At 34.6% G+C, this 25,312-nt stretch overlaps 2 protein-coding genes across 4 annotated transcripts in view; one reads left to right on the top strand and one right to left on the bottom strand.

Moving 5' to 3' along the window:
- The window catches only part of LOC101898381 (uncharacterized), a 101,758-nt gene that overhangs the window by 20,154 nt on the left and 56,292 nt on the right, over positions 1–25,312 (bottom strand). The gene's annotated exons all lie outside the window — the stretch shown is intronic.
- Positions 5,303–12,350, top strand: LOC101888190 (uncharacterized). Its single transcript, XM_059128262.1, has 4 exons — positions 5,303–10,511; positions 10,576–11,747; positions 11,808–11,874; positions 11,929–12,350. Exon 1 carries the CDS (start codon positions 8,247–8,249, stop codon positions 9,462–9,464), a length of 1,218 nt encoding a protein of 405 aa, XP_058984245.1. The 5' UTR covers positions 5,303–8,246; the 3' UTR covers positions 9,465–10,511; positions 10,576–11,747; positions 11,808–11,874; positions 11,929–12,350.

The raw sequence follows: 25,312 nt of genomic DNA, 5'->3' as shown, positions 1-25,312 counted from the left end.
ACAATAATTGTTTAAAAAGTGCAAAAAGCATGTACAGGAGGATGTATTGCAACAAGATGCATCATACTAAGCTTCATTTTATCGAAAGTTGACTCCTCCATACCAAATACCAAATTTGACACGAAGAAGATCGTCTTGATCGACAATATTAAAATGTAGCTTAATAAAATATGGGTAGTGACAGCATGCGGCCAAGTTTTAAATCTGTATCTGAATCTGTACGGAATTGCAATGTATTTTTGCTTGTTTTTGAATTACAATGTGCATTTGTTTGTTTATATAAAATATATTTTTCATAAAGGTAAAACAATTAAAAAAGTTAAAACAGTATTATATAAACTAGTAATTTCTATGCAAAACATGGCAAATATTGGCCCTAACAGTTTGTTATATAGATTTTGGGTGGAAGTAGATATAGGTGCCTCTTCCTCAGGCATTTCCACTGATATTGCATTCATTTTTTCCTCGTCCAAATCCATTTACCGCCAAGCAACCATTTCGAGACTCTAAATCACGTCGTAAATTAGGACAAAAATTGTGGATGCTTCTTCGTTATGTACGACAAAACTGTACGGAATTGCAATGTATTTTTGCTTGTTTCTGAATTACAATGGACATTTGTTTGTTTACATAAAATGTAATTTTCATAACGGTTAAACAATACAAAAGGCAAAACTTTTTTATACAAACTTAACTCGGCTTAACTCTTGTTTAGTAAAAACTCTCGGATTTTTTGACATACTTCCAGAGATAGGCATTTGCAAACTGATTCCGGGAAAATAATGGGGGAACGGACCCGGATACCTGGATATTTGATCCGAAAGTACGGGTCCAAGACCCGGACCTACCTAAACTGTATAGGTAATATACTTATCATTTGATAAATATCAAGTGGACATATAATGGCTTTGTTTAAAACGGTTCTGGAGTTGTATGATAATTATTGACGGACGAGCCGATTATGTTCAGTGAGCATAAAAAACATAACTTAGCGGAGACGGTGTTGGACATACCCAGAAGAGAAAATCTAAGCCCCCGCCGAGGGCCATCTTCTTAAATGGAGTATTAAATTTAGAACAATTTTTGATAGAACTCCGGAACCGTTTTAAATAACCCTATCATGTGATCACTTGATGGATAGGTATTTTCAATGATGCCTATATTTTCAATATCTATTTAGGAATTTTGGGCCAAAAATCAGGTTATCCGGGACCGTCCTCCAAGAAAAAATATATTTTTCCGGGATCAGGGTACAAATACCTACCTCTGGAAAAATTCAAAAAAACCGAAAGTTTTTAATAAACTAGAATTGTTCTAAAAGTTCTTAAAGTGTAACAAAAGTTCTGCAAAAGAGAGCGATTGGAGAGAGAAATTTTGAAAGTTCCTTCGGGAGAGTTTGCAAATTCTTGCTGGACAAATTTCTTCTTGCAATCACTTGCAACTCTTCTTCTTCTCATTCAACGAATTGCATCATATGATTTCTATTGTTCGTTTATTTCTTTTTGTGCTTTCAATTTGAAAATATTTTTTTTTTTTTGAATAAGCAAGAATAATAGTTTTTGGCGAACAACTTTATAAAATGTGAAAAAACGTAAATATTAATATGTAATAAGAAAATCAGTGTACGAAAATAAACTATTGCAAACGTTTGCAATCCTTTTGTTCTGTATTTTCCCGAAGTACGAAACGAAACAAAATCAAAACTCAGCTAACGGCACTTGTTTTTTGTTTTGTACTGTTTGTGTATGTGAGCGGAAACAAAAACAAAACTGAATCATAAACTGACGCAACATTAAAAACAGAACAGTACAATACACATTGCAAACGTTTGCTTGTATATTAACTCATTACAAATAATATAGAAAGTAAAATTAAGATGAATTCATATATTTTTATTCATATTTGAAAAAGTTTTAATAAAATAATATTATAAAAATGGTTAAAAACATAATTTACGTTCAAATACAAATGCTCCATTTACTTTTGTTGATAAAATATGCTCCATGTTTGTTGGTGTTAGACGAAAACAATCTCTCCACGCTTACTTGTGTACATAGAATCGATAAAAAATGAATGCAATTGTTGTTAGGGTATTGTTTTCTGTTGTCCAGTAGCCTATAATATTTCCATTTATTGCTAATCTGGGCTGACTTTCATAAATTAAGAGGCCACGTTCAATATTTTTATGAGTGGCTCACTGCAGGAAGGTCTATCACAAGTTTTGAAGTAAGCTTCAAGTGCATCTGCAGTATTACTTGGTTCGGCACAAGAGGTTGAATTAGAAAATTCAGATTTAGAAAAATATATTAGAAAATTCAGATTTAGAAAAATAGTGTACAATTATTTCCTTAAAAATATATAAAATCTTAAATGGCCGGTCTTCTGTCATACGAAGTGGTCTGCCATTTTTAGTAAACAACTTCACTATAGCGTTTTCCACACTTTTCTTATCAATTAGGCATGAAATTTTTAATGCATTTTTATTAACTGACTGTTCATTTTCCATTTGTATGTAGTTTTGATAAAGATTAGGGTGTGCAGTTTTTAAGTGTATTTCTAAATTACCTTCATGTCCGCATAATGTTTTATGGCAGTCTCCATTTCTGCGCATAAATCGTTTATTTTGATCGTCGAAATTAAAGATTTCTAGTGTTATATCATTTTTTGGACGCGACATGGTCTTACAAAGTCGCGGCATGGTCTTACAAATTTTCAACTGGTAATTGTAATCGTAGATAGATATAGGTAGATTTTAGCTTCCTATCTTAATTCGTTTAGACTGTAGCGCGATTATAACAGACGGACAGACGGACGGACGGACAGGGCTAAATCGTCTTAGAATTTTACACTGATCAAGAATATATATACTTCGTTGGGTCTAAAATGATTATTTCGGTGAGTTACAAACGGAATGACGAACTTAATATACCCTCCATACTATGTATGGTGGAGAGTATAAAAATGCTATAATAATACTTTAAAAATAAGTAGATTTTTAAATAATGTTTTGTGCAATGTGATTGGTTCGTTTTTATTATAGTTAAAAAAGTTTAACAAACAAACAAATTTTTTATTTAAATTTACATTTTTGACAGTTCATTGTATCACTAGCTTGTTGGATACACTCAGTGTTGCCAGTATTGTGCAAAAATATATAGGCAACACAGTTTTGTTTGGCGAGGGTCTGAATTATGTAGCAAGAAAAAAAATAAATTTGTTTAAAATAGAATATGGAAAACGTATAACAATACTTCGACCTTTCACCAAGAGAAAAATTTATAATTATGTCTAGCATACAACTGAAAAATATATAAAAATATTATTTAGAATGGCAACTCTAAATACACCAGTCATAATTTCGGTCAGCAAACGTTTGGAAACGTTTCCTGGCGATTTGTTTGCAAACAGAACAGATTGGCAACTCACGGCCATAGTACATTAAAGCAAACGTACTGTTTGTGTATTTCTAGCATTGAAAGGTTTGTGGTTTTGTTTTGTATGAAGTACAAAACGATTGAAACAATTTTAAAAGTTTGTGACTTCGTGTGAGCGGTACGTTAATCGTTTCGTTTGTTTTCGATCGCTGAAGAAAATAAAAGACTATTTCCAAAATTTTTTTAGTCATACACCATTAGCAACACATTTAAAGGATTCCGGGGAACACATCATATCTACCTTTCCTTTATTGCTCATATTTTTATTTTATTGCTAATTTATTTTTTATTTCTAAAACTTGTAAAATTGGTGGTGCTTCCTTTCTTTTAATTCTTATAATGGAGGACAAATTGGTTTGTTTTGACAAATCAGCTGATTAGTTGCAAGATTCTGCTGGAATGCTTTACTTCTCGTATTTTCCTTGTAAAAGAGAATAAAACTACCTTACTCTCTCAGAAAAACGTTGCTAGACAATTCCTGCAGGAAAAGTAACCAGACACACCTAATTTATCAACAGCTCACTGATATTCGGCAACGTTGCCGTATGAAATTTGTTTAATGCAGTTTAAATTCAGTTTCATTTCGTGTGTTAACAAGGTGAATAATGCACGAATTAATTTGTGTTAAGTGACTTAAAGCAAATTTAGGCTGCCGTTCGTATAGGAAATAAGATTGTCTGAAAAAATAGAAACAAAAAATACTCAAAAACATAATTTTAAAAAATTTCAAAAAAAAACGTCGAAAAATACGGCTTGAATTAAACCGATTATATGTTATTTGGAGCTGCATAAGGAATTTTCTGCAATAGGCTGTAGTACTGATTCCAAATGTCAAATACGGACATTAAAACGATTCCTGTGAATAATGTCGCTAAAATCATCAAAATACCGAAGTTACAGTTTTGTGGGGGCTATACGAAGACGTGGAACGACATGCCCCATTAAAATAGCTTGCTTACTAGCCAAATATACACGTGTGCAAAATTGTAGCCGTCTAAGCGCATGATTACAACAACCAGACACACAGACAGACGGACATCGCTAAATCAACTTCGAATTTTACGCTGATCCAGAATATATAATTTGTAGGGTCTAACATGGGCATTTCGAGGAGTTGCAAATGGAATGACAAACTTAATATACCATCCGAAGAATGGTGGGGGGTATAACAAATAAGAAAGCAGTGCTTCCAATACCCCCCCCCCCTCCATTAAAAATAATAGCATCGGGATTCAGCATTCGAACCAGTTGGGATGGAGGATACAGTTAAAATCTGCAATATATCAGGTGGGCGTTACCATTAAATGGTATTTGAGGCAAGCAATCACAGGTACAGGGTAGATTTTTCAAAGTTCGTTTTTAGGTGCTCGTTATGATAAGAGCGACATCTGTCAGATATGATTCGAATTGGTATGAATATAGATATTGCTCTCACAAATAATTTCCATCCGAGTTGACATTTAAGAACCCTAATGTCCTATTATACACTCTATAAAAATGATATTCTCTACGAGAAATTAGGTACAGCCAAGAAATACTTTTGGCAAATTTTGTCGAAATCCGTTCAGATTTAGTTGTAGATCCCATATATATTTCCCTAATTTTTTGTAAATGAAACACACACTATACAATTAGGTGTCGTTTTGGATCGTACGATTAAATCCCGACTAGATTAATATCTGCCATATTTGCATCGAGACCGTTTCCTTAAGGTTAAAAGGTTAATTTTTTTTATATGTTTAACCCAAAAAAAAAAAAAAAAAAAAAAAAAAAAAATATATATATATATATATATATATATATATATATAAATCTTATCCTCGTTCTAAGATATTGAATATAAAACTGTTTTATCGTGTCATAGAACACCAAAAATAGTAGATTACCTATTTTATGTGTAAAATATGCCACTCGCAATACGTAAATATTTTGGATGACACGAAGTCAGAAGCGATTGACTTTTTTCTATCGTTTTACTATGTTCTACTAATTGTAGCAGACTCCAGACAATGCCCAACCAAATGTGGTGTATTGTGCTATAGGTAATCCGGGCGTCGTCTGCACCCGATGAGTCAGCACCTTCGAATACACATCCGGGCCCAGCACCAACGCAACCCGACTTGGTCGAAAAAAGGAGGGATCTGCTAAAGGCAATCCAAGGAATGCCTCCTTGACCTTTTCACTGACGGCTTCGCGAGGAGTATAAACATGACGAAGATCTGCAACCCTTGCCACTAAAGAGATACTTTGAGTGACATCATACACGGACGTGACCGTGATTCGGCGAAGCCGAATTCCATCTAGGTCGGAAGTGGGTAATTTCAATTGGTCTACCATTGTCGAAGAAATGAGACTCTGTATTGAGCAAGTATCCAGAACCGCTCTGACTGGGAAAGTCGGTCCGACACAATGAAGTCGTACTACTAGACTTGGGGATAAGGTCGCCACCGATTGTAAAGGCAGTAGGCCAAGGGAACTACCAGGTGAGTGGCAGAAGGATCGTGAAACTTCGGACGAATGAAGATCGGATCTTGTACTCGGACCAGACACAGAACTTGGGTACGGACGAGACCTTGTATGCTGGCGCGGACGGAACATGGGTTGAGAGACTCGACCAAAATCTTTTCTATTATCATGCAGCAAAGCATGATGGTCCAAACCGCATTTGTAACAGCTTTTGGTGCTATGGCAATGACGCGCTTGGTGCCATTTGCCCAGACAACGCGTACAATCTCGATGCTGGGCCACAATATTAAGACGCGACTCCAGCGTCATCTTCAAAAATTGTTTGCAGGTGCTCAGCGAGTGCCGGCGCAGACAAACCCGACAACTATATTTATGTGGGGTATCCGATTCGACCGCAGTAACGGTCGTACGCCCCAATTCTACGAAACGACCGGTCGCGATTGAACCCACAGTTATGGATTCCGATCTGCTACGAACGAGTTGTCGACCCGATGAACCCGCAGTTACGGATTCCGCGTTATTGCTATTTAAATCCGCAGTGACGGATTTCGATGTAGTGGCAGCATGAATATTTGAATCCGCAGTGACGGATTCCGTCGACATTTCTATCGGATCCGCAGAGATGGATTCCGATTCAGTGAGTTTCACTGCAGCGATTGACTTCACTAAATCATCCACTACCTCCGAAGTAGTCCTCTGTTTTTTGTCGGCCCTTTCCAGATGGTTATCAATTGCCGTCACGAGATCGATGTTGTACATATTTGTAGAATCCATTTTCTAAGAAAAAAATGCTAATTTAAAGGGAATTCGAGGATGAGTGGTCAGTCAAAGCGACCAGTTTAGATATGGACCGCTTTACAACGCCATTTGCTGTGCGAACATCGACAATTCGAACATGACCATCAATACCCGGGTAAATATTTTCTACTCGGCCTAACTTCCAAGATGTCGGTGGAAGTTTCTCATGACGAATAACCACGAGATCGTCTTTTTTAATTTCGCGTTCGGGAAATTTCCATTTATAGCGCTTGTGCATGCTTTTTAAATATTCCTCTTTCCATCTAAGGCAAAACAAATGAGCAAGAGCCTGTACTTTTCGAAACCTATTCACGAGCGAATTCAAACAAGCCTCTATTCTGGCTAGTACGGTTGCCAATTCTTCTAAGGTAAGTCGAACATTTCGAACTTGTCTTCGAAAGTGTTGCTTGAAACTTTTCACTCCAGCTTCCCAGAGCCCACCCATATGTGGAGCACCCGCTGGAATGAAATACCAATTGAGGCCCTGAGTTGCAAATACATTACAGACCGATTCGCAATTATTCCGAATGAATTCTCGAAAATTCCGACGTAACTCACGGGAAGCACCAACGAAATTCGTACCGTTGTCCGAAAAGATAAAGCTAGGACAACCTCGACGTGCAACAAATCGATGAAAAGCCAGCAAGAAATTAGCAGTGGACAAATCGGATACCGCCTCTAAATGTATGGCCTTGGTAGAAAAACAAACGAACACACAAACATATCCTTTTGTAATCTTACACGCACGGCTAGTAAATGACTTGATCTCAAATGGACCGGCGAAGTCGACCCCAGTTGTTGTGAACGCCCTATCAATTATTGTTCTTTCAGGTGGAAGCGCCGCCATTAATTGGCTACAATATTCCATCCTTAGCGTACGAAGCATAAGCTGGACGTCACCATGTACACATTTTATGTGGATGTATTCGACCAAAAGTTTCGCGAACCTACTTTTATAGGGAAGAATTATGGGATGACGTTCCGAATATGAAATGCAGGGCGCACGTACAAGACGACCATTAATTCTCATGACAACATTTTCGTCAACAAAGGGCAGAAATCCGAGAGTTTGGGTAATTAAATGTACACTCTAAATTATTTGTTTAAAAGTACTATGAAAATCATTGTGATTTTTTGTTGATTTTTTGGCAAAATAGTGTGTAATTTGAAGAAATGTTTAAATTTAAACATTAAATGTAGTGAAAACAAGAATTGCAGTTCGAAATGTTTAATTTTAAACATATAATGTAGTGAAAACTGGAATTGCCACTGAATGTGTTTAACGCACGCACAACAAAAACTCCTTAGTTGTCAAGAAGAAGAAAACAGAAACACGTGGCCAAGCTTAGTTGACACAAAAGTTGTATTTTTCGAGAAAATATAAATAAAAATGTATGTATGTAACATTTGTGAGAAAGTGCTTGTTAACATTGATAAATATAATTGTCATCTATACGGCCATAAAAATAAAAAAATTGTAAATTTAAGTGCTTGTTCCCAACATGTATAAAAGAGTACAATAATTATAACTCATATAAATCGCATTATATGCGTTATCATAAAGTTCATAATAAAATTGCAAGTGCATGTAATTATATTGGTACGAATTGTGGAGATATATATTTGCATACCTTACAACATTTCCCCAATAACAAAAAGGTGAAGTGTCCACTACGCCCATGCAAAAAAACGTTTGCTTCTCAAAATACGTTTCGATCCCATTTCTTTCGGAAACATTCAGATTTGGAACAAAACTTACCAGTGAAACAGACTGCCAATTATTCCGAAGTAACTAATTCAGATAAAGTTGATGGTACTTCTTTAAGTTTTACTTCAACTACTGACATCAGTCCATATTTGGTAGAAAATTCAATAACAAATATTTTAACACAATTAAAATGTAAATTTAATGTCTCAGAAGACTGCTTGCATTCTCTATTTACGGAATTGATAAGCTTATTAAAACAAAATATTGATTTGAATATTCGGAAAATAAGAGACATAATTGGCAACTGTAACGTGTCTAATAAAGAAAATGAAATAGTTAATTTCTTAAAAGATTCAAGTGTATTAAAGGACCTACAAAACATTTCTTCAAAACAAAAAATACAAAACTTCTTTTCAGAAAACCCTCATTTTATTGGACCACAAGAAATTTTTCTAGGTGTTGATAATTGTCACTATGTGCCATTATTAGAAACTTTAAATGCATTATTTAGTGATCAAGAGTACTTAAATTTTTTTTCTGAAGAGAAAAAATCGGATTTTAATTCATATTTAGATTATAATGATGGTCTGGTTTATAAAAACCAAAAATTCTTTAATTCAGGTGAGAAGCGTATTGAGCTTCTTATATTCCAAGATGCTTTCGAAATGTGCAATCCATTAGGCTCAGCAAAAAGGAAACATAAAGTAACTGGTTTTTACTTCATGTTAGGGAATATTGATATCAAATATAGATCTATTGTTAAAAATATACGGTTACTGTTGCTGTGTAAGGAACGTTATATAAAAACATTTGGATTCGATATTGTTCTGCAACCACTATTAACTGATCTAAAAAAGTTAGAGACCGCAGGATTGACAATTTATGATAAACAAATAGGAAAAGAAAAAATATTGTTTGGACAGTTGTTTATGTTATTGGTGATAATCCTGGATCACATCAAATTGGCGGTTTTAATGAAAGCTTTAGTTTCTCACAGTATGTTTGCCGTTATTGTTTTTTTGAGCGGAAATCCTTATATGAACAGAATGTTGGTGTAAACACTCATTACCGCAAATAAATATAAAAATGAAAAAAATTTCAGGGAAAGCAGACGAAATTAGACATATGTTGTTTTTGATGCCCATTGCGTTGATGTCAGTTGTTACAAATTTTGAGGATCCAATGTATCTTTTTCTCTCAAATTTGATAAATATGTATCGTTTAATTTGTGCAGAAAAAATTACAGAAAGTCAAATAGAATTACTAAATCATTTTATTCACATTTACTTTGATTTTAGAAAATAATGTATCCCAAACAATAATCTGAGACCAAAGCATCATTTTTTAAAACATTATCCAGACCTTATTAAACAATTTAGCCCTTTAAAAAATCTTTCGACACTGCATTTTGAGCACAAGCACCAATATTTTAAACAAATAGCAAATTCATGTAGAAACTTTAAAAATATAACTTTGACAATGGCCAAGAAACATCAATGTTTTCAAGCAAGTCTTCATGGTAACCGTATAAAAACCGATATCAAATGTAAAAATGTTGTTAATTCAGAAAATGGAATGTTTAATATAAATATACCGGGCGAGTATATATATGCAACAAAAAAAATTGAATTTCTTGGAACTTTATATAAAGAAAAAGATGTCATACTATGCTCGGTAGATTCGCAAAATAACATAAATGTTCTTATTGTAAACACAATATTTGTAAACAAAGAATACACTGACTTTATATGTTATGGAGAAATTAAGAAAATGTGGTACAACTGCATAATAAATTTGTATGAATCATTTGAAAAAATACGTGAAAAAGAATTTTCTATTATCAAAAGAAAAGAATTTGTATTTCCTCAACCCATAAAACTTTACCAAAAAGACCAAAAATATTACTATGCTCCATTTCAAACATTTGAAGATTTATTTTAAAAATAAGGTTTTTTATTCTAATAATTAGATTTAAAGTACTACTTTAGTATTTATATAAAATAAGTATAACATGGCGAAATTTTTATGTAAGATTTGGAATGCCGATAGATCAAAGAAAAAAGCATTCATGTGCGAAGGTTCAATCGATCTCGTTATAAAAAAAGGTAAAAAATTGTTTCACGGTAGTCTTTCTTTTAATACAATTGCATTATTATTATTTATTTTCAGCAAAAGAGTACTCTCTTGATGGAAGCAGATTTGTTTTGGAAAGCGACGGAACTGAAATAGAGAATGACGAGACCTTTCAATGTATTTTAGAGGACAAACAAATTTTAATGATTTTAAAATTCGATTAAATGTGGACCTCCAACCCCAATTTTGCCGATTCCAATAGAAAATATTGAGCAGACCAAACCAAACAATGACATCACAACAGAAAATTCACAATCTATAGTAAACATCCCAACGCCATCCCAAGAAATAAGCGGTGAAAGCTTCTATATAGCTCTATCATCAGATGTAGGCCAACATTTAGTTGAAGTACCATTAACTGAGTTCACAGACACCATAAATATAACATCTGATGAAGAGTTAATGGCATCAGGTAGTGCAACGGATGAACTCAACACTTTAGTGACCAAGAATAATCCAATTTGCGATAGCTTTCAAGGTTTTCAAATACCTTGGAACAGGATGTCTCCGGAAGTGTTGTCATAGCTTAATAATAAGGAAAAAATTTGAAAGTTAAAAAATTCATTTTGCAATGTAATTGTCGATGAATTACGTAGAAAAACATATTTTATTCCGATGAATGTCTACAGGAATGTTGCGCATATGGCTGCCACGAAATACCCAGAATCATTTGTTGAAAAAGATGAAGAAGGACGGGTTATGTCATACACTCCAATATCACTCGTTACAACCATGAGAAGCCGAAACAATTTTTTGAATTATAGCTCAAAAAAGAAGATTAATGTGATGGGCATACTGCTAACTAAAAGAAAACGTTTAAGTGCACTATCTAGGAGCTGTACACATTGGCAACCAGATATTTCTAGAGAAAACTCTAAAGATGTGGACTATAAAAAACAAATTTTAATTTCAGAGTTGGAGTCCGCAAAATCATTAATGTCCGACTGTTTTGCCACGAAACGTGCATATTTTAATGATGCACAAAATATACCCACTGTGCGAGACATTTTGCAGAACTGGCCAATGATATTCAACAAGGAATGTTTATTTGGCCACTTTGAAAAGTTAATGGATTTAGATATCCGAACATTCAAGTATAATTTTGAAAAATCCCGAAGCAAGTTACAGAAGAAGATGACAATATTATTATAAAGGCAATATGTGGTTATTATAATAAAATAGATGCATTGCTTTTTAAAGAATTTAAGGTACATAATATTCCAAATTAATCGCTAATGTAATACTAATGATGATTATTTTTATTTTAGTTCGGTACTACAATTGATACAATTCGAGATGCAAACGAAACGGTCACTCCATGGGCTTCCATAATTTGTAAGTCAATGCTGTATAATTAATAAGTTCTGAAATTAATTTCAAATTTTCAAGGTACATCCCCTACAGACGACGAGAAACAATCTATTGCATATGTCTGGTTTGAAGGGGAATTGACAAGTATTGAACCCAATATCGACATTATAACGTTAATATTGCAGATATTGTGCTACTATTATATATTCAATATAGAATACCCAAAAAATATTTCGCAAACATGCGATTTTTTTATGCGATATTTTTTTTTAAATTTTATTCTTCGCAATGTTGAGGCTAAAAAAAGAACATTAATAATTTAAAAAGAATAGTCAGCCTTTTGCAAAAATTAGATTGCATTAAGTAACCATATTTACTATTATATACTTAATATTTAAGTGACATCTACAATTTACATTCTAATTATTTTTAACCAGTTTTTTTTAAACAGCCTTACGCAGAATCTATATTATATTGTCAAAGCCATGTACATGGTTCTAAGATATATGTATTAATTTAATGCATTTAATGCAGTGTAATTTTTAATTTCTTAATTAAATTTAATATGTATATTTGTCATTTAATATTTTAAATAAAATATTTTTCACCTTAAATTAACTTGTTTTTTGTTTATTAATATTTATGCATCTAGAAAATACGCATGAAGCTGCCTAATTAAACTGAAAATTGCACACAGAAGTTTGTAAAATCAAGATAAAATGTCTAAAATCGTAAAACAAAATGTGTAGGTTTTATACACTTTTTTGTGTAAAAGCATACAACAACAAAGCTGTTGAAAATCACGCACAGTTGTGCGGCATCTTGTTGCATATCATTATCATTGTGATTTTCAGCAAAAATAGTTTAGAGTGTACCTCTATACAGAGAGTGGGTCTGGCGAATAAATCTTAAAACATACGCCATTGTGCGAAGTCCCTTTTCCAATGAGGAATACCTTTCGAGAATATCTTCGAAGGAAGGAGGAAAGAATGAAAAATGACATTGAACAGACCGTTTTTCAATGTCAGTCCCAAGCGGAGCCAGGTCTCGAATAGACCAATCCGACTTGTTTTGGCTAAGCCATTGAGGCCCATGCCACCAAAGAGAGCTCACAACTAAATCTGCAGGCGATAAACCACGACTTCCCAGGTCTGCTGGATTATCCTCCGACCGAACGTGATGCCAATTATGATTCCCCACATTTTCCTGAATTCTACATACTCGATTAGCTACGAAAGTGGTCCAAGTGGAAGGAGTTTTTCTTAGCCACGACAACACAATAGTTGAATCCGTCCAACAATAAACTTGACGAAATTCTAAATCGATCTCTTTGACGACGCCACAAAGTTCAAGACGAGGGAGAGAAATAGATTTCAATGGAGCCACTTTTGTCTTACTAGATAATAAATGCACGAACACATTTTTATCTGGAGACTCGATTCTCATATATGCTACCCCCGCGTATGCCTTAACAGAGGCATCCGAAAAGACGTGTAATTCAGCCGAACACTCAGGGGTATATCGAAGCCAACGAGGTATTTTTATCAAATTTACCTTAGCGTAACAATCGACGAATTTGCGCCACTCCGAATAAGTAGCGGGCAACAGGGGCTCGTCCCAACCAATTTGGTCTAGCCACACCTTTTGCATTATGATTTTCGCGGTCACAATAACCGGGCTAACCCAACCTACAGGGTCAAAAAGTTTGGCGATTGAAGATAGTACTTCCCGCTTTGTATAACTTGATTTAGTTTCAATAGGACAAACCTCAAAGTAAAACGAATCCAACCTCGCGTTCCATCTAATTCCTAAGAGTTTTGAGCCACTAGCTTCCTCAAACGACAAAACTTGAGCATCAACCAAATGCTCTGGAGGAAAACAATCCAAAATTGACTTGTCATTGGCTGTCCACTTCCTCAATTCAAACTTAGCCGAAGAAAGTGATCCGATCAACTGGTCCCTAGCAATAAATGCCGTCTCGAGGTCATGTGTTCCGGCCAAAACGTCATCTACGTACATGGATGATCGCAATATTTTGGCCGCGAGCGGATATTCAGACTCAGTCTCGTCAGCGAGTTGTAGAAGCGTCCGGATTGCTAAGTAAGGCGCACAATTAAGGCCAAAAGTTACCGTTTGCAATTCATAGTCGAGAATGGGTTTGGTTGGCGAGTCCCGATAAAGAATTCTTTGAAGCGGTGTATGTTTGGGGTCTACACGTATTTGCCTATACATTTGAGTAATGTCTGAATTGAACACGAACCTATACACTCGCCAACGAAGTAATAAAAATACTAGGTCGAGTTGCAAAGAAGGTCCTACATGTAACATGTCGTTCAGACTAATGCCGGTCGAAGTTTTATTGGAGGCGTTAAAAACAACTCGCAATTTTGTAGTTTGTTTTTCGAGATTAATTACCGGATGGTGAGGCAAATAACACGAAAGATAATTATGGCAGGTTGGAATGTCTGTTGGCTTCATGTGGCCAAGTTCCAAATAATCGATCAAGACCTTATCATATATAACTTTCACCTCGGGTTTTTTAGATAACGACGCCTCATTACGAATAAATTGTCTGAGGACGCTTGGGCGAGATTCTCCCAAATGTAAATCTTCACCGAACCCAGATCGCAAAGGAAGCGTCACCTCATAAAATCTACCTTTGGAGTCTCTACGCGTCGACCTGATATAATTTTCCTCACAGATACGATCCGATGGAGTCATCATTTTCCGCTTAGGGATTTCTTCTAACTCCCAAAAGCGCAACAAAGTTTTGTTTAAGGAGTCCTCTTCCGCGACGTCAACCATAGTGGCAAATGTACGAATTTGCGATGAAGGGATCGGTCCAGTGACAAGCCATCCGAAGACAGAGTTTTGGGCAAGCAACGTTCCACAGAGAATCGAATGACATCCCTCTAATAAATTTTTTGGATACAAATCAGCACCCAACAAAAGATCCACTGGACGGGAGTCAAACAAGTTATGGTCTGCCAGACGAATATTTGGCATTTGGGCTCTAAAATCAGAGGAGACAGTGACCGAGGCAGGTCTCCAGAAATGGACGGCAACACCAGCGCACGAGTTTCTAAGTTGATCGATGGATCCAAAGGGCTTCCAATCTTCAGAGAACAAATTTTACGAGAATTGGCCGAAATTGCACAATTCACACCAGAGATAACAGCATTAGTTGAACCTACCGGAAGTTTTAACCTATTTTGCAAACGTTGAGTTAGAAAAGAAGATTCGGAAGCAGGGTTTATTAAAGCCCTAGCTGAATACGACATACCACAATGCAGAATATTTACCATTGCGGTTCCTAAAAGGACTGATTTATTTTGAGAGGCGTGGAATACTTGCCGAGAAACACCCGCCGAGGATGTAGAGGGACGAGATGAATTGGCTGGTTCGAGAAGTGGTAGATTGATTGGATTCTGGCTCACCGAAGAAACAGGTGGACTTGACCTTCTCGGGGAAGAATCATTACGATGTAGCAAGGTGTGATGGCTTCGCTTACATTTCGAACACCGATGCTGACTAATACAATTTTTTACCTCATGTCCCTTACGCAAGCAATTTACACACAACCTACGACGTTTCACAATAGAAAACCTAGCCGAGGGGGGCATATTTTTGAAACGAGGACATTCAGATAGCAAATGGGAAAGTTGAGGACACAGGAAAAAATAATTATTCTGCGGAGGATTAGGAGAGCGAGAAGAATTCGTATTAGTCATATGACTTCGAAGTTTTTTAACATAAGACTTTGTGGGCTGATCATTTCCTCTCATACCATGTAGACACATGAGTGTCTGAATTCGTTCCGACAAAAAGCTATCTAGGTCTTTCCACAACGAAATAGAGGATCTTTAACACGCTAATCCCATAAGGTTTGTGTAATTTTAGGGAGCCTTTGCAAACAAATAAAGACTAAAAACGGATCCCAATTATCCGTACGAACGTCGGACATTGCAGACAAACAACCATTAATACAACGCTGGATTTGTTTGAGGCCCGAACATGTCTCAGTTTCAAGTACCGGGAGAGAAAACAATGTCTTAAACTGACTATGAATCAAAAAACGCGGATTATCATACGTAGATTTCAACGCGTCCCAAGCTAGACCTAAACTGCGATTAGTTAAGGGGAATTTAGCGACAATTTCACGAGCTTCCCCACTAGTTTTTCGAGTTAAGTGACAGAGACGCTCAATATCACTTAATCTGGAATTATTAATATAAACCGCGCTAAAAAGATCTCTAAACGTTGGCCAGTAGAGAAAATCACCTTCGAAGACATCAGTATCGCATGGAGGCAACGCAAGATTGTGGACCATATCAAAATTCGGCGGATCAATAGCAAAGCTCGAGCTATCCCTAGGATTCCCAATATTAGATATTGCGGAGCTAGAAGCCTGCGTACCCACATTCCGAGCAGTGTGGGTAGACGAGTTCGTTTTATTTAAATCTAAGTTTCTGCCCTTGACTTCCATTGGAATTCCAGACGGGGTCTGGTCATACTTAGGAATATCAGAGGGATCCTGATTTAAAGAAACCACTGAACTAAAAGATGAGCTAAATGACGTTTTTCGAGATCGCCGGAATTTATGCAAATATTTTTTAATGAGAGCGACACTCTCCATAAACAAGTCGTGAACAACCTCATATTTGCCATCGACAACCACAATGTCTTCAGCAGTCGTATCCTCAGCAGTAGATAAATAGTCGAGACATTTTCCAAAGGAACTTTCTAAGTCAACCCATTTTTTATTTAACTCGGCCCTTTTTACTTCTAAAATGAAAACATCTAAGTCTTCTTCTTTCGCGTCTTTAATTTTAGCACAAAACTTGACCATATTATCGGAAACTCTAGTGAAATTCTTGAGAGGATTTAGAGCCATGATGCTGCGAATAATATAAATTCACACGAAACGACAAATAAACCGAAGAAAATATCCAAAAAATTCTTTTGATGAACCCAAAAATTGGAAAAAAGTGAATATTCCAATGAACGAAACGATAAATCTTTGTAAGGCTTGCAATAATATAAATTCCTTTACAAAAAAATCCGAAAATTCGATTAAAAAATCAGAAAAATCAGCCAAATAATTAAGCTTAACCAACAAAATATTCCAAAAAATCCAAAAATTCGATTAGAAAATCGAAAAAGTTAGCCAAATAATTAAGCCCGACAACGAAAAATTCAAAAAAGTTCAAAAATACGACAAGAAAATCGAAAAAAGTCAAATAATCCAAAAAACCCAACAATTGATTCCAAACAAACCGAAAAATCAATCCGAAAAGCGAATAGGGCAACCAAATTAGCGAAAAGTTTCAAAATTTTGCACAAAATATTTATTTTCCCTTTATAAGAGCGACGAAATCCACAAAAATATGTAAAAAAGCCAAAAAATCACGAAATATTTAAAATAATATTAAATAAAACAAGGTAATAATTGCAAAAATATTCGATAAAATATATAGAAATAATTATTTTTGCAACTATTTTTATTAAAAACGGCAAAAACTTACTATTTTTATGTCCAAATACAATAAAAATAATAATTTTTACAAACCGAATAAAAATTCTATAAATGCGGACTGTAGGGTACACGATAAATTAAAATGTCCAAAATTACCTTAAAATGTGATTATACACACGCCACAATACAATTATCAAAAAATATTTTTCTTTGTTCCCAACGTGTTGACCAGTCACTATTGACCAACCCGATTAGTGTAGGGTACACGCAAACAAAAGAAAAAACGAAAAAAAATAAAAAGATCAACTTCGAAAATATGTATGTGAGGCGCGTGTGTGTATGCTGAGTGATGACGAGACGATTGACCGCTCAACGTAAATATGTCACACGCGTATGTATGTGAATATAATTATGTATTATTGAACAGCGAAACAAAAGGAATATTACAAGCAATGATAATTACAGTGGTTTTTATTTACCTGCATCAACATTAGCTGCGCATTGGCCTTTGCAGACCAAAAAACTTTTTTTATGCCATTTTTTTCTGAATCCCTTTATTTGAGTGGTATTTAAGTGCCCAATCAATAGCTGCACATTGGACATTCCTGCCTCGAAAATTTGGTAATTTTTTTAATTTGGTTACAAAAGTTGTATTTATCTGCACAAGAAAATTTTTTGCAAACTCAAAAAAGACACTAAGAACTACCACTTCGTTTTTGTTTTTGTATTCGCAAAAACAATAACAACACAAAAAAAGAGCATGTATTAAAAACATATTCTCGCTTCCTCTCCTACACTAAAAGATGGTTATGCTGGATAAAACACCACTAATGCTCAAATACATATGGCTATTACACGTACGTAAGTAAAATAAAGATTGCTGCTTTGTTGTGCCCGAATAGAAAATTAAAGATATCTGCACTTTTTGTGCACGTAAGTAAAGATACCTGCTTCATTGTGCAGATAAATGCAATGAAGCTACCTGCATTTTGGGCATTGCTGCACAAGATGTCGTGCAATTTTTGATTGTGCAGGTAAGCAAAAAATACTGTAGCAATTTGGTGGTGGTTTTTTCTTATTGTTATGCACTTTTACATAGTGGTAATCGAATGGGAATATGAAACATTCACTACGAGGGATAATTTGATTTATATTTATTAATAAAATAATCGAAATTTAACACGATTGTTAATTATATTTTATTAATAATATTACCACTGTTTGCAAACACAAAAATTCACTTTTTAAACAAATTTTAAACAATTTTTCCACTGATTATTTTTTTGCAACAAATATCTATATTCACTTGTTTTCACTGTTCAATAATAATTTCTTGGAACCGAAAAAAATTTGATGCGACGAAAAAAAAGGAATACGCGGTGCGTTGTAAAGCGGCCGTTTGTTGTTGTAAAACGAAAAAATGTTGGACTTTGGACACTTCTTGTTTGTTTATTTTGATTATAATTTTTTTTTTTTGAAACGCGAGCTCACAAATAAATAAAAACACTGCACCTACCTGATGTTTTGTTTATGTAGATGATGATGATGATGGTGGATGATGTTAATGAGGATAATTATGATGTTGTAGATGGCTGCGAAAATAGAAAACGAAATCCAATTAGAAAATTTCTCCAAAGACTCGCATACGGTTCGAATGGACCAAAATGTAAATGCGCCAAAATTGCGCTCCGATAAATAAAGGGAAGAAGAATAAAAACACAAAGAGTTTTAGTGTATAATTCAAGTTAAAGTAGTCGCTTTATTGATAAATAAAAATATTAGATAAAAAGGGAAAATTAATAAGCAGATTACCTGTGCTACGATCGGTCGATACGAAGAATAATAATGCCGAAAGGTGGCGTCGGCGCAAACCAATACTCGTTAGAAAACTGCTAGTTGACAGTGCAAAGTTGTAACAATAAGGAGTAAGCAGTTTTCTAACGAGTATGCAAAATCAAACACAATGGAATTAGATCGACAACAAAGAGGTGCATTTCCAAACAATGCAAGTTAATTAATTTAATATTTCTTGCGTAAACACTGGTAAATGGCTTTAATGCGCGAGCCGCAATGTAGTTGTCTTCCAATCCTTGGTTTTTTAAATATTTTGCTTTCCTTTTTCAAAACAATAAATACATACACAAAATTGGCAGAAGTCGGGAACACTTAGAAAAAAATTGCTGGTAGTTCTAACTTACATTTTTATTGTACCATGTAGACAATGTTCTACCACAGCAAGTATTATGAACTCTAAATACTAAATTTGAAATAATTTCATGAATAAATGTGGCTGAAAAATGTGTGTGTTCCTAATTTATTAAAACGTGGATTTATATCGGCAATGTTTTGCCGCCGGAGCTAGAACCCATTAAAAGCTACAAATACCCAATGTTAGGCAAGTCAGTTAGAAAATATATCCTAAATTGTCGAAATACTGAATTTTTGGAGGTCTTTTTGGGGCTTTAGGAAAACTCAGGCATCAGACAAAATATCGAGTGTTGGGGTTACCGTTATAGTAAAACGATCTATATAGGTAATTCTCCGATACCGGAGGTAGATCCCGTTTAAGGAAAAAAGTGACTAAAATCATTGCTTTGGTCCAGAACCTGCAAGAGTCTACTATTTTTGCAATTTTTTCGATATCTAAAAGGGAAAATCAGTTATAGTAATAAACTTTTACACTCTTGCAGTTCTGGAACAGACAAAAGAAAACATCGGATATGGGGAGGTCCGTTATATGGGTGCTATACGAAAACTTCGACCATATATATCATTTTTAAAAGTAACCATTTATGGTGTGCAGTACAAAAACTATTATGCCAAATATCAAAGCTCTTCATCTAACAGCGTTATATTAAATTTGACGTAGTATATATAAATATACAACTTTCCCTCTATGGTAAATAGCTTTGTACGTCCGTATTATCCAAATACGCCAGGTCCATATCTTAAGGTAAGATCACACTATCCAAATATTTGATCCAAATTTGTTTTCTCATATTTGACTGAACAACTGTGAAATTCATACAGAGTTCATTTGATGTTTACATTACAGACAAATAATTGACAATTTTTTTTGTTCAAAGTGCTGCAAATGTGACATATTTTTCTTTTTATACCACGGAGAGAAAACGCGCGTCATGTTATGCCCTGTTTGATCGAACACATAACAGCACGTGATATCCAACCAAACGCTCGATGCGTCGTCATGTCGGTCAGACTCAAACCTATCGTCATAACATGTAATGACCAATAAAAGGGGATGTTGAATGGTGTGTCATACAAAAATGTTCTACCAAATTAATAACAACAATAATGAAACAATTGACAATGAAAAAGACACACACGTAATGAAGGCAGGGCGTTTAAGCACACGTACACAAATGACACACAATTATGACGACGACATGGTTCGATGTCATCGTCGACACCATGCATTTATAGAGAACACCATGTTAATATTCGAGTCACCCATGCCACAATCGAACCTTAGACAATGGCACACATGAATCAAAATGGGTGATGATGTTGTTTGTCATTGACTATCAAATACATAGACAAAGTCAGTATGTCGAAAAAAGCATAATTCATACAATTCAACTTGTGCAACCCTTTAGTTCGCATTCGTAAAATACATTTTCTCCATGAAATTGTTTGATCAATATGTGAGAAAACATAATCTTATTTGACCGCGAGAAATATAGAGAGATCGAAAGATAGACATAAAGAAAATGGAGTTTGGCTTACTAAATATTCAAATTTAGTTGTAAAAAGATGCTTATTACAAGCATGTATGAAAAAACATTTACCCATTTGTGGCAAAATAATCATTAAACAAGTTAAAAAGCACTATGTTCGGCCGGGCCGAACTTTTAATACCCTCCACCATTTGCAACGAATTTGGAAATTTCGGTCGGGCCGAACTTTTAATACCCTCCACCATTTGCAACGAATTTGGAAATTTTTAAAAAATAAAATCCAAAAAAAATTCTGTCAAATTTTTAAAAATACCGAATATAGCCGTTATATTGGGGTCTATACGACGTGGACATACATAGGCATTGTTTGTCATAAGCCATTACCATATTCAAATTGGAAACTGGACCCACACCGACATTTTTCTGTCACAGACTGTAGTTCCCATAACGAACTTCAAATACCACATTTCAAACAATTTCGGTGGGTGTTATACCTAAAATCGTCAAAATACCGAATATAGGGAGGTACTGATATATGGGGCCTATACGAAGACCTGGACCCGCACAGACAATTTTCTGTCACAGACTGTAGTATTCATTACGAACTTCAAATACCAATTTTGAAACAATTCCGGTGAATAATGTCGTTAAAATTATCAAAATACCGAATATCGGGAGGTACCGTTATATGGGGGCTATACGAAGACATGGACTTGCACAGACAATTTTCTCTCTTAGACTGTAGTATTCATTACGAACTTCAAATACCAATTTTCAAACAATTCCGGTGAATAATGTCGCTAAAATCATCAAAATACCGAATATAGGGAGGTACCGTTATATGGGGGCTATACGAAGACGTGGACCTGCATAGACAATTTTCTGTCTTAGGGTGTAGTATCCATTTGAAGCTTCAAGTACCAAATTTGAAACAATTCCCGTGAATAATGTCGTTAAAATCACCAAAATACCGAATATCAGGAGGTACCGTTATATGGGGGCTATACGAAGACATGGACTTGCACAGACAATTTTCTATCTTAGACTGTAGTATTCATTACGAACTTCAAATACCAATTTTGAAACAATTCCGGTGAATAATGTCGCTAAAATCATCAAAATACCGAATATAGGGAGGTACTGATATACGGGGCCTATACGAAGACCTGGACCCGCACAGACAATTTTCTGTCACAGACTGTAGTCCCTATAACGAACTTCAAATACCAAATTTGAAACAATTCCCGTGAATAATGTCGTTAAAATCATCAAAATACCGAATATCGGGAGATACCGTTATATGGGGGCTATACGAAGACATGGACTTACACAGACAATTTTTTATTTTTGACTGTAGTATTCATTACGAACTTCAAATACGAATTTTGAAACAATTCCGGTGAATAATGTCGCTAAAATCATCAAAATACCGAATATAGGGAGGTACTGTTATATGGGGGCTATACGAAGACGTGGACCTGCACAGACAATTTTCTGTCTTAGAGTGTAGTAACCATTTTGAACTTCAAATACCAAATTTGAAACAATGCAGGTGAAAAATGTCCCTAAAATCATCAAAATACCGAATATAGGGAGGAATCGTTATATGGGGGCTATATGAAAACGTTGACCTACATGGCCCATTTACGAACTTAACCTGCCTACTGGAAAAAGAAACATGTGTGCAAAATTTTAGCCATCTATCTAAATTCATTCGAAAGATAGCGTGATTACAACAGACAGACAGACGGACAGACAGACATACGGACATCGCTAAATCGACTTAGAATTTTACGCTAATCAAGAATATATATACTTTGTTGGGTCTGACATGAGTATTTCGAGGAGTTACAAACGGAATTACAAAGTTAATATACCCTGCATAGTATGGTGGAGGGTATAAAATACGTATAGAAAATTATTTTAAAAGAATTCTTGGCCTTCAGTTTTTTGGCCTTCAGTTTGTTGTTCTAAAATAACAAAGAACAACAAACTGAAGGCCAAGAATTCTTTTAAAATAATTTTCTATACGTATTTTTAATGATTATTTTGCCACAAATGGGTAAATGTTTTTTCATACATGCTTGCAATAAGCATCTTTTTACAACTAAATTTGAATATTTAGTAAGCCAAACTCCATTTTCTTTATGTCTATCTTTCGCTCTCTCTATATTTCTCGCGGTCAAATAAGATTATGCTTTCTCACATATTGATCAAACAATTTCATGGAGAAAATGCATTTTACGAATGCGAACTAAAGGGTTGCACAAGTTGAATTGTATGAATTTTGCTTTTTTTCGACATACTGACTTTGTCTATGTATTTGAATACTACTTATTGCATTCGTTTGTATTTATATTCATTAAACTTAATGTAACAAATGCTTTTATAGTGTCCTGTTTTTAGAGAAAAATGCTACGACAGTCGTTTTCAGCTGATGGTTTCTTTTGTGTGACCTTACAAAACATTTTCAAGGTCAAATAAATGTTTGACCAAAAAAAGAAAAGGAAATAATTGATCATTCTTTGATTTCAACACACAGAAAAAGAAATTGTTCAAATGTTAAACTTTGAAATTTTAACGCCCGCGTACTTGGTTAATCTTCTATATATATATATATAAAAATCAATTGTTGTTCGTTGGTAATGGAATCAGTTGAGAACGGCCGGACCGGTTTGCATTATTTTTTGTACAAACGTTCGTCATACCCCGAGTTAGGTTTTTAAAGAAAAAAATATTGACCACGCCTACTTTTACGCCCCCTATTTCGATTTATCTAAAATCCTTATATTTGCCAAAATAATGAAGATATCAGTTTGAAAATTATTACATAAGATACTGTCGACTTTCCATCCAACCCTAAGTATTTATTTGGGGCAGAGGAACTGACCACGACTACTTTTTATTCTATATATATAAAAATCAATTGTTGTTCGTTAGTAATCAAATCAGCTAAGAACGGCTGGACGGATTTGAATATTTTTTAAAATGTTCGTCCTACCCCGATGTTGGTTTTTATGAAAAGGAAAAGTGACCACGCCTACTTTTACGTCCATTTTTTCGATTTACCTAAAATCCTAATATTTGCCAAAATAATGAAGATATTTGTTCCATAGTTAGTATATGACCTACTTTTGAATCTCCCACCAAACCTAGGTATCTGTTTGGGGTCAGAGGTCTGGCCACACATACTTCTTTAAATTTATATGTATACAATTTAAAAAATATAGTAACACATCAGTTGAGAACTGCCGAATTGACTTAAATTTTCTTTTCGTTATTTGTAACTATAGTGGAAACGTTTTCATGAATGAAAATTTTGAGAGAAGCCTCTAGAAAAGCGCGGAAGTAAAAAACTTGACTTTTCTATTTTGATAAGGAATTTTGTATAGAATTGTTTCAGAATGCCAGATGGAATTGAAAATTCTTTTTGAAAAAATCGAGAAATTTTGCATATATTCTATACAATTTTGATTAAAAAATACTTCTCAAAGCATCAAAACATTTAAGACCCCAACGTACTTTCAAATTGGGTCTATGCATATTGGGAAACAATAGTAAATAGTTATTGTCGGTATTGTTTTCAAAATGCTAAGAACTTTAAATGTCAAATTACAGTTAATTCGGTACAAATTATAACAAAAAACTTACAAAAGGATGAATGTTTAGCGGTATTATTATAACTAAAGGAAACAAATTTATTTTAACTTCCTAGGAATATTGTATAAATGTTTAAAAATTAACCTAAATATTTCGCCTTTAATGATTTTAACGAACGGCCACATACACAGACGAATATAGATTAACTGACATAGGATTTTGAACAAACATGGTTTTCTAAAACTTACGAATTCAAAGTTACTTTTGATTTGGAAAGTATTGCTAAGACCTTTATAATACTTTGAGGTTTGAAAATTTCATTAAATACGATAATATAACGAATATAAAGAGGTACTGAAATAAATCATATAGTGGACTTTTCGTAATTTTTTTAACAAATGATTTATAACCTCGGAAATGCTTTTGAGGCCTTCAGGTTATATGGGAAATCAGTATTGAAGGACTACACTGAAGTGTACTGAAATCATAAAATGCCTCATTGGAGCACATTTAGTCGACGAATATTAGGAGATAATATTATATGAGGGCTATATCTAAATGAGAACAAATATATACCTTTCGTAACATCAATAATCCTAAGAATAATATGTGCTAAGTCTGAAAGACGCATATTAAATTTGGTGAGCTCCATCGTTGTTGCAAATGGAGAACGGAGAGGCTCACGTAC

This window comes from Musca domestica, unplaced genomic scaffold (genome assembly GCF_030504385.1).
Source record: "Musca domestica strain aabys unplaced genomic scaffold, Musca_domestica.polishedcontigs.V.1.1 5, whole genome shotgun sequence".
Classification (NCBI taxonomy): domain Eukaryota; kingdom Metazoa; phylum Arthropoda; class Insecta; order Diptera; family Muscidae; genus Musca; species Musca domestica.
Note: the sequence above shows the minus strand (reverse complement) of the source record. Positions and strands in the feature narration are given on the sequence as shown.

Excerpts from the sequence above, each read along its gene's own strand:
- LOC101888190 (XM_059128262.1), top strand. The coding sequence starts at position 8,247 with ATGCGTTATCATAAAGTTCATAATAAAATTGCAAGTGCATGTAATTAT.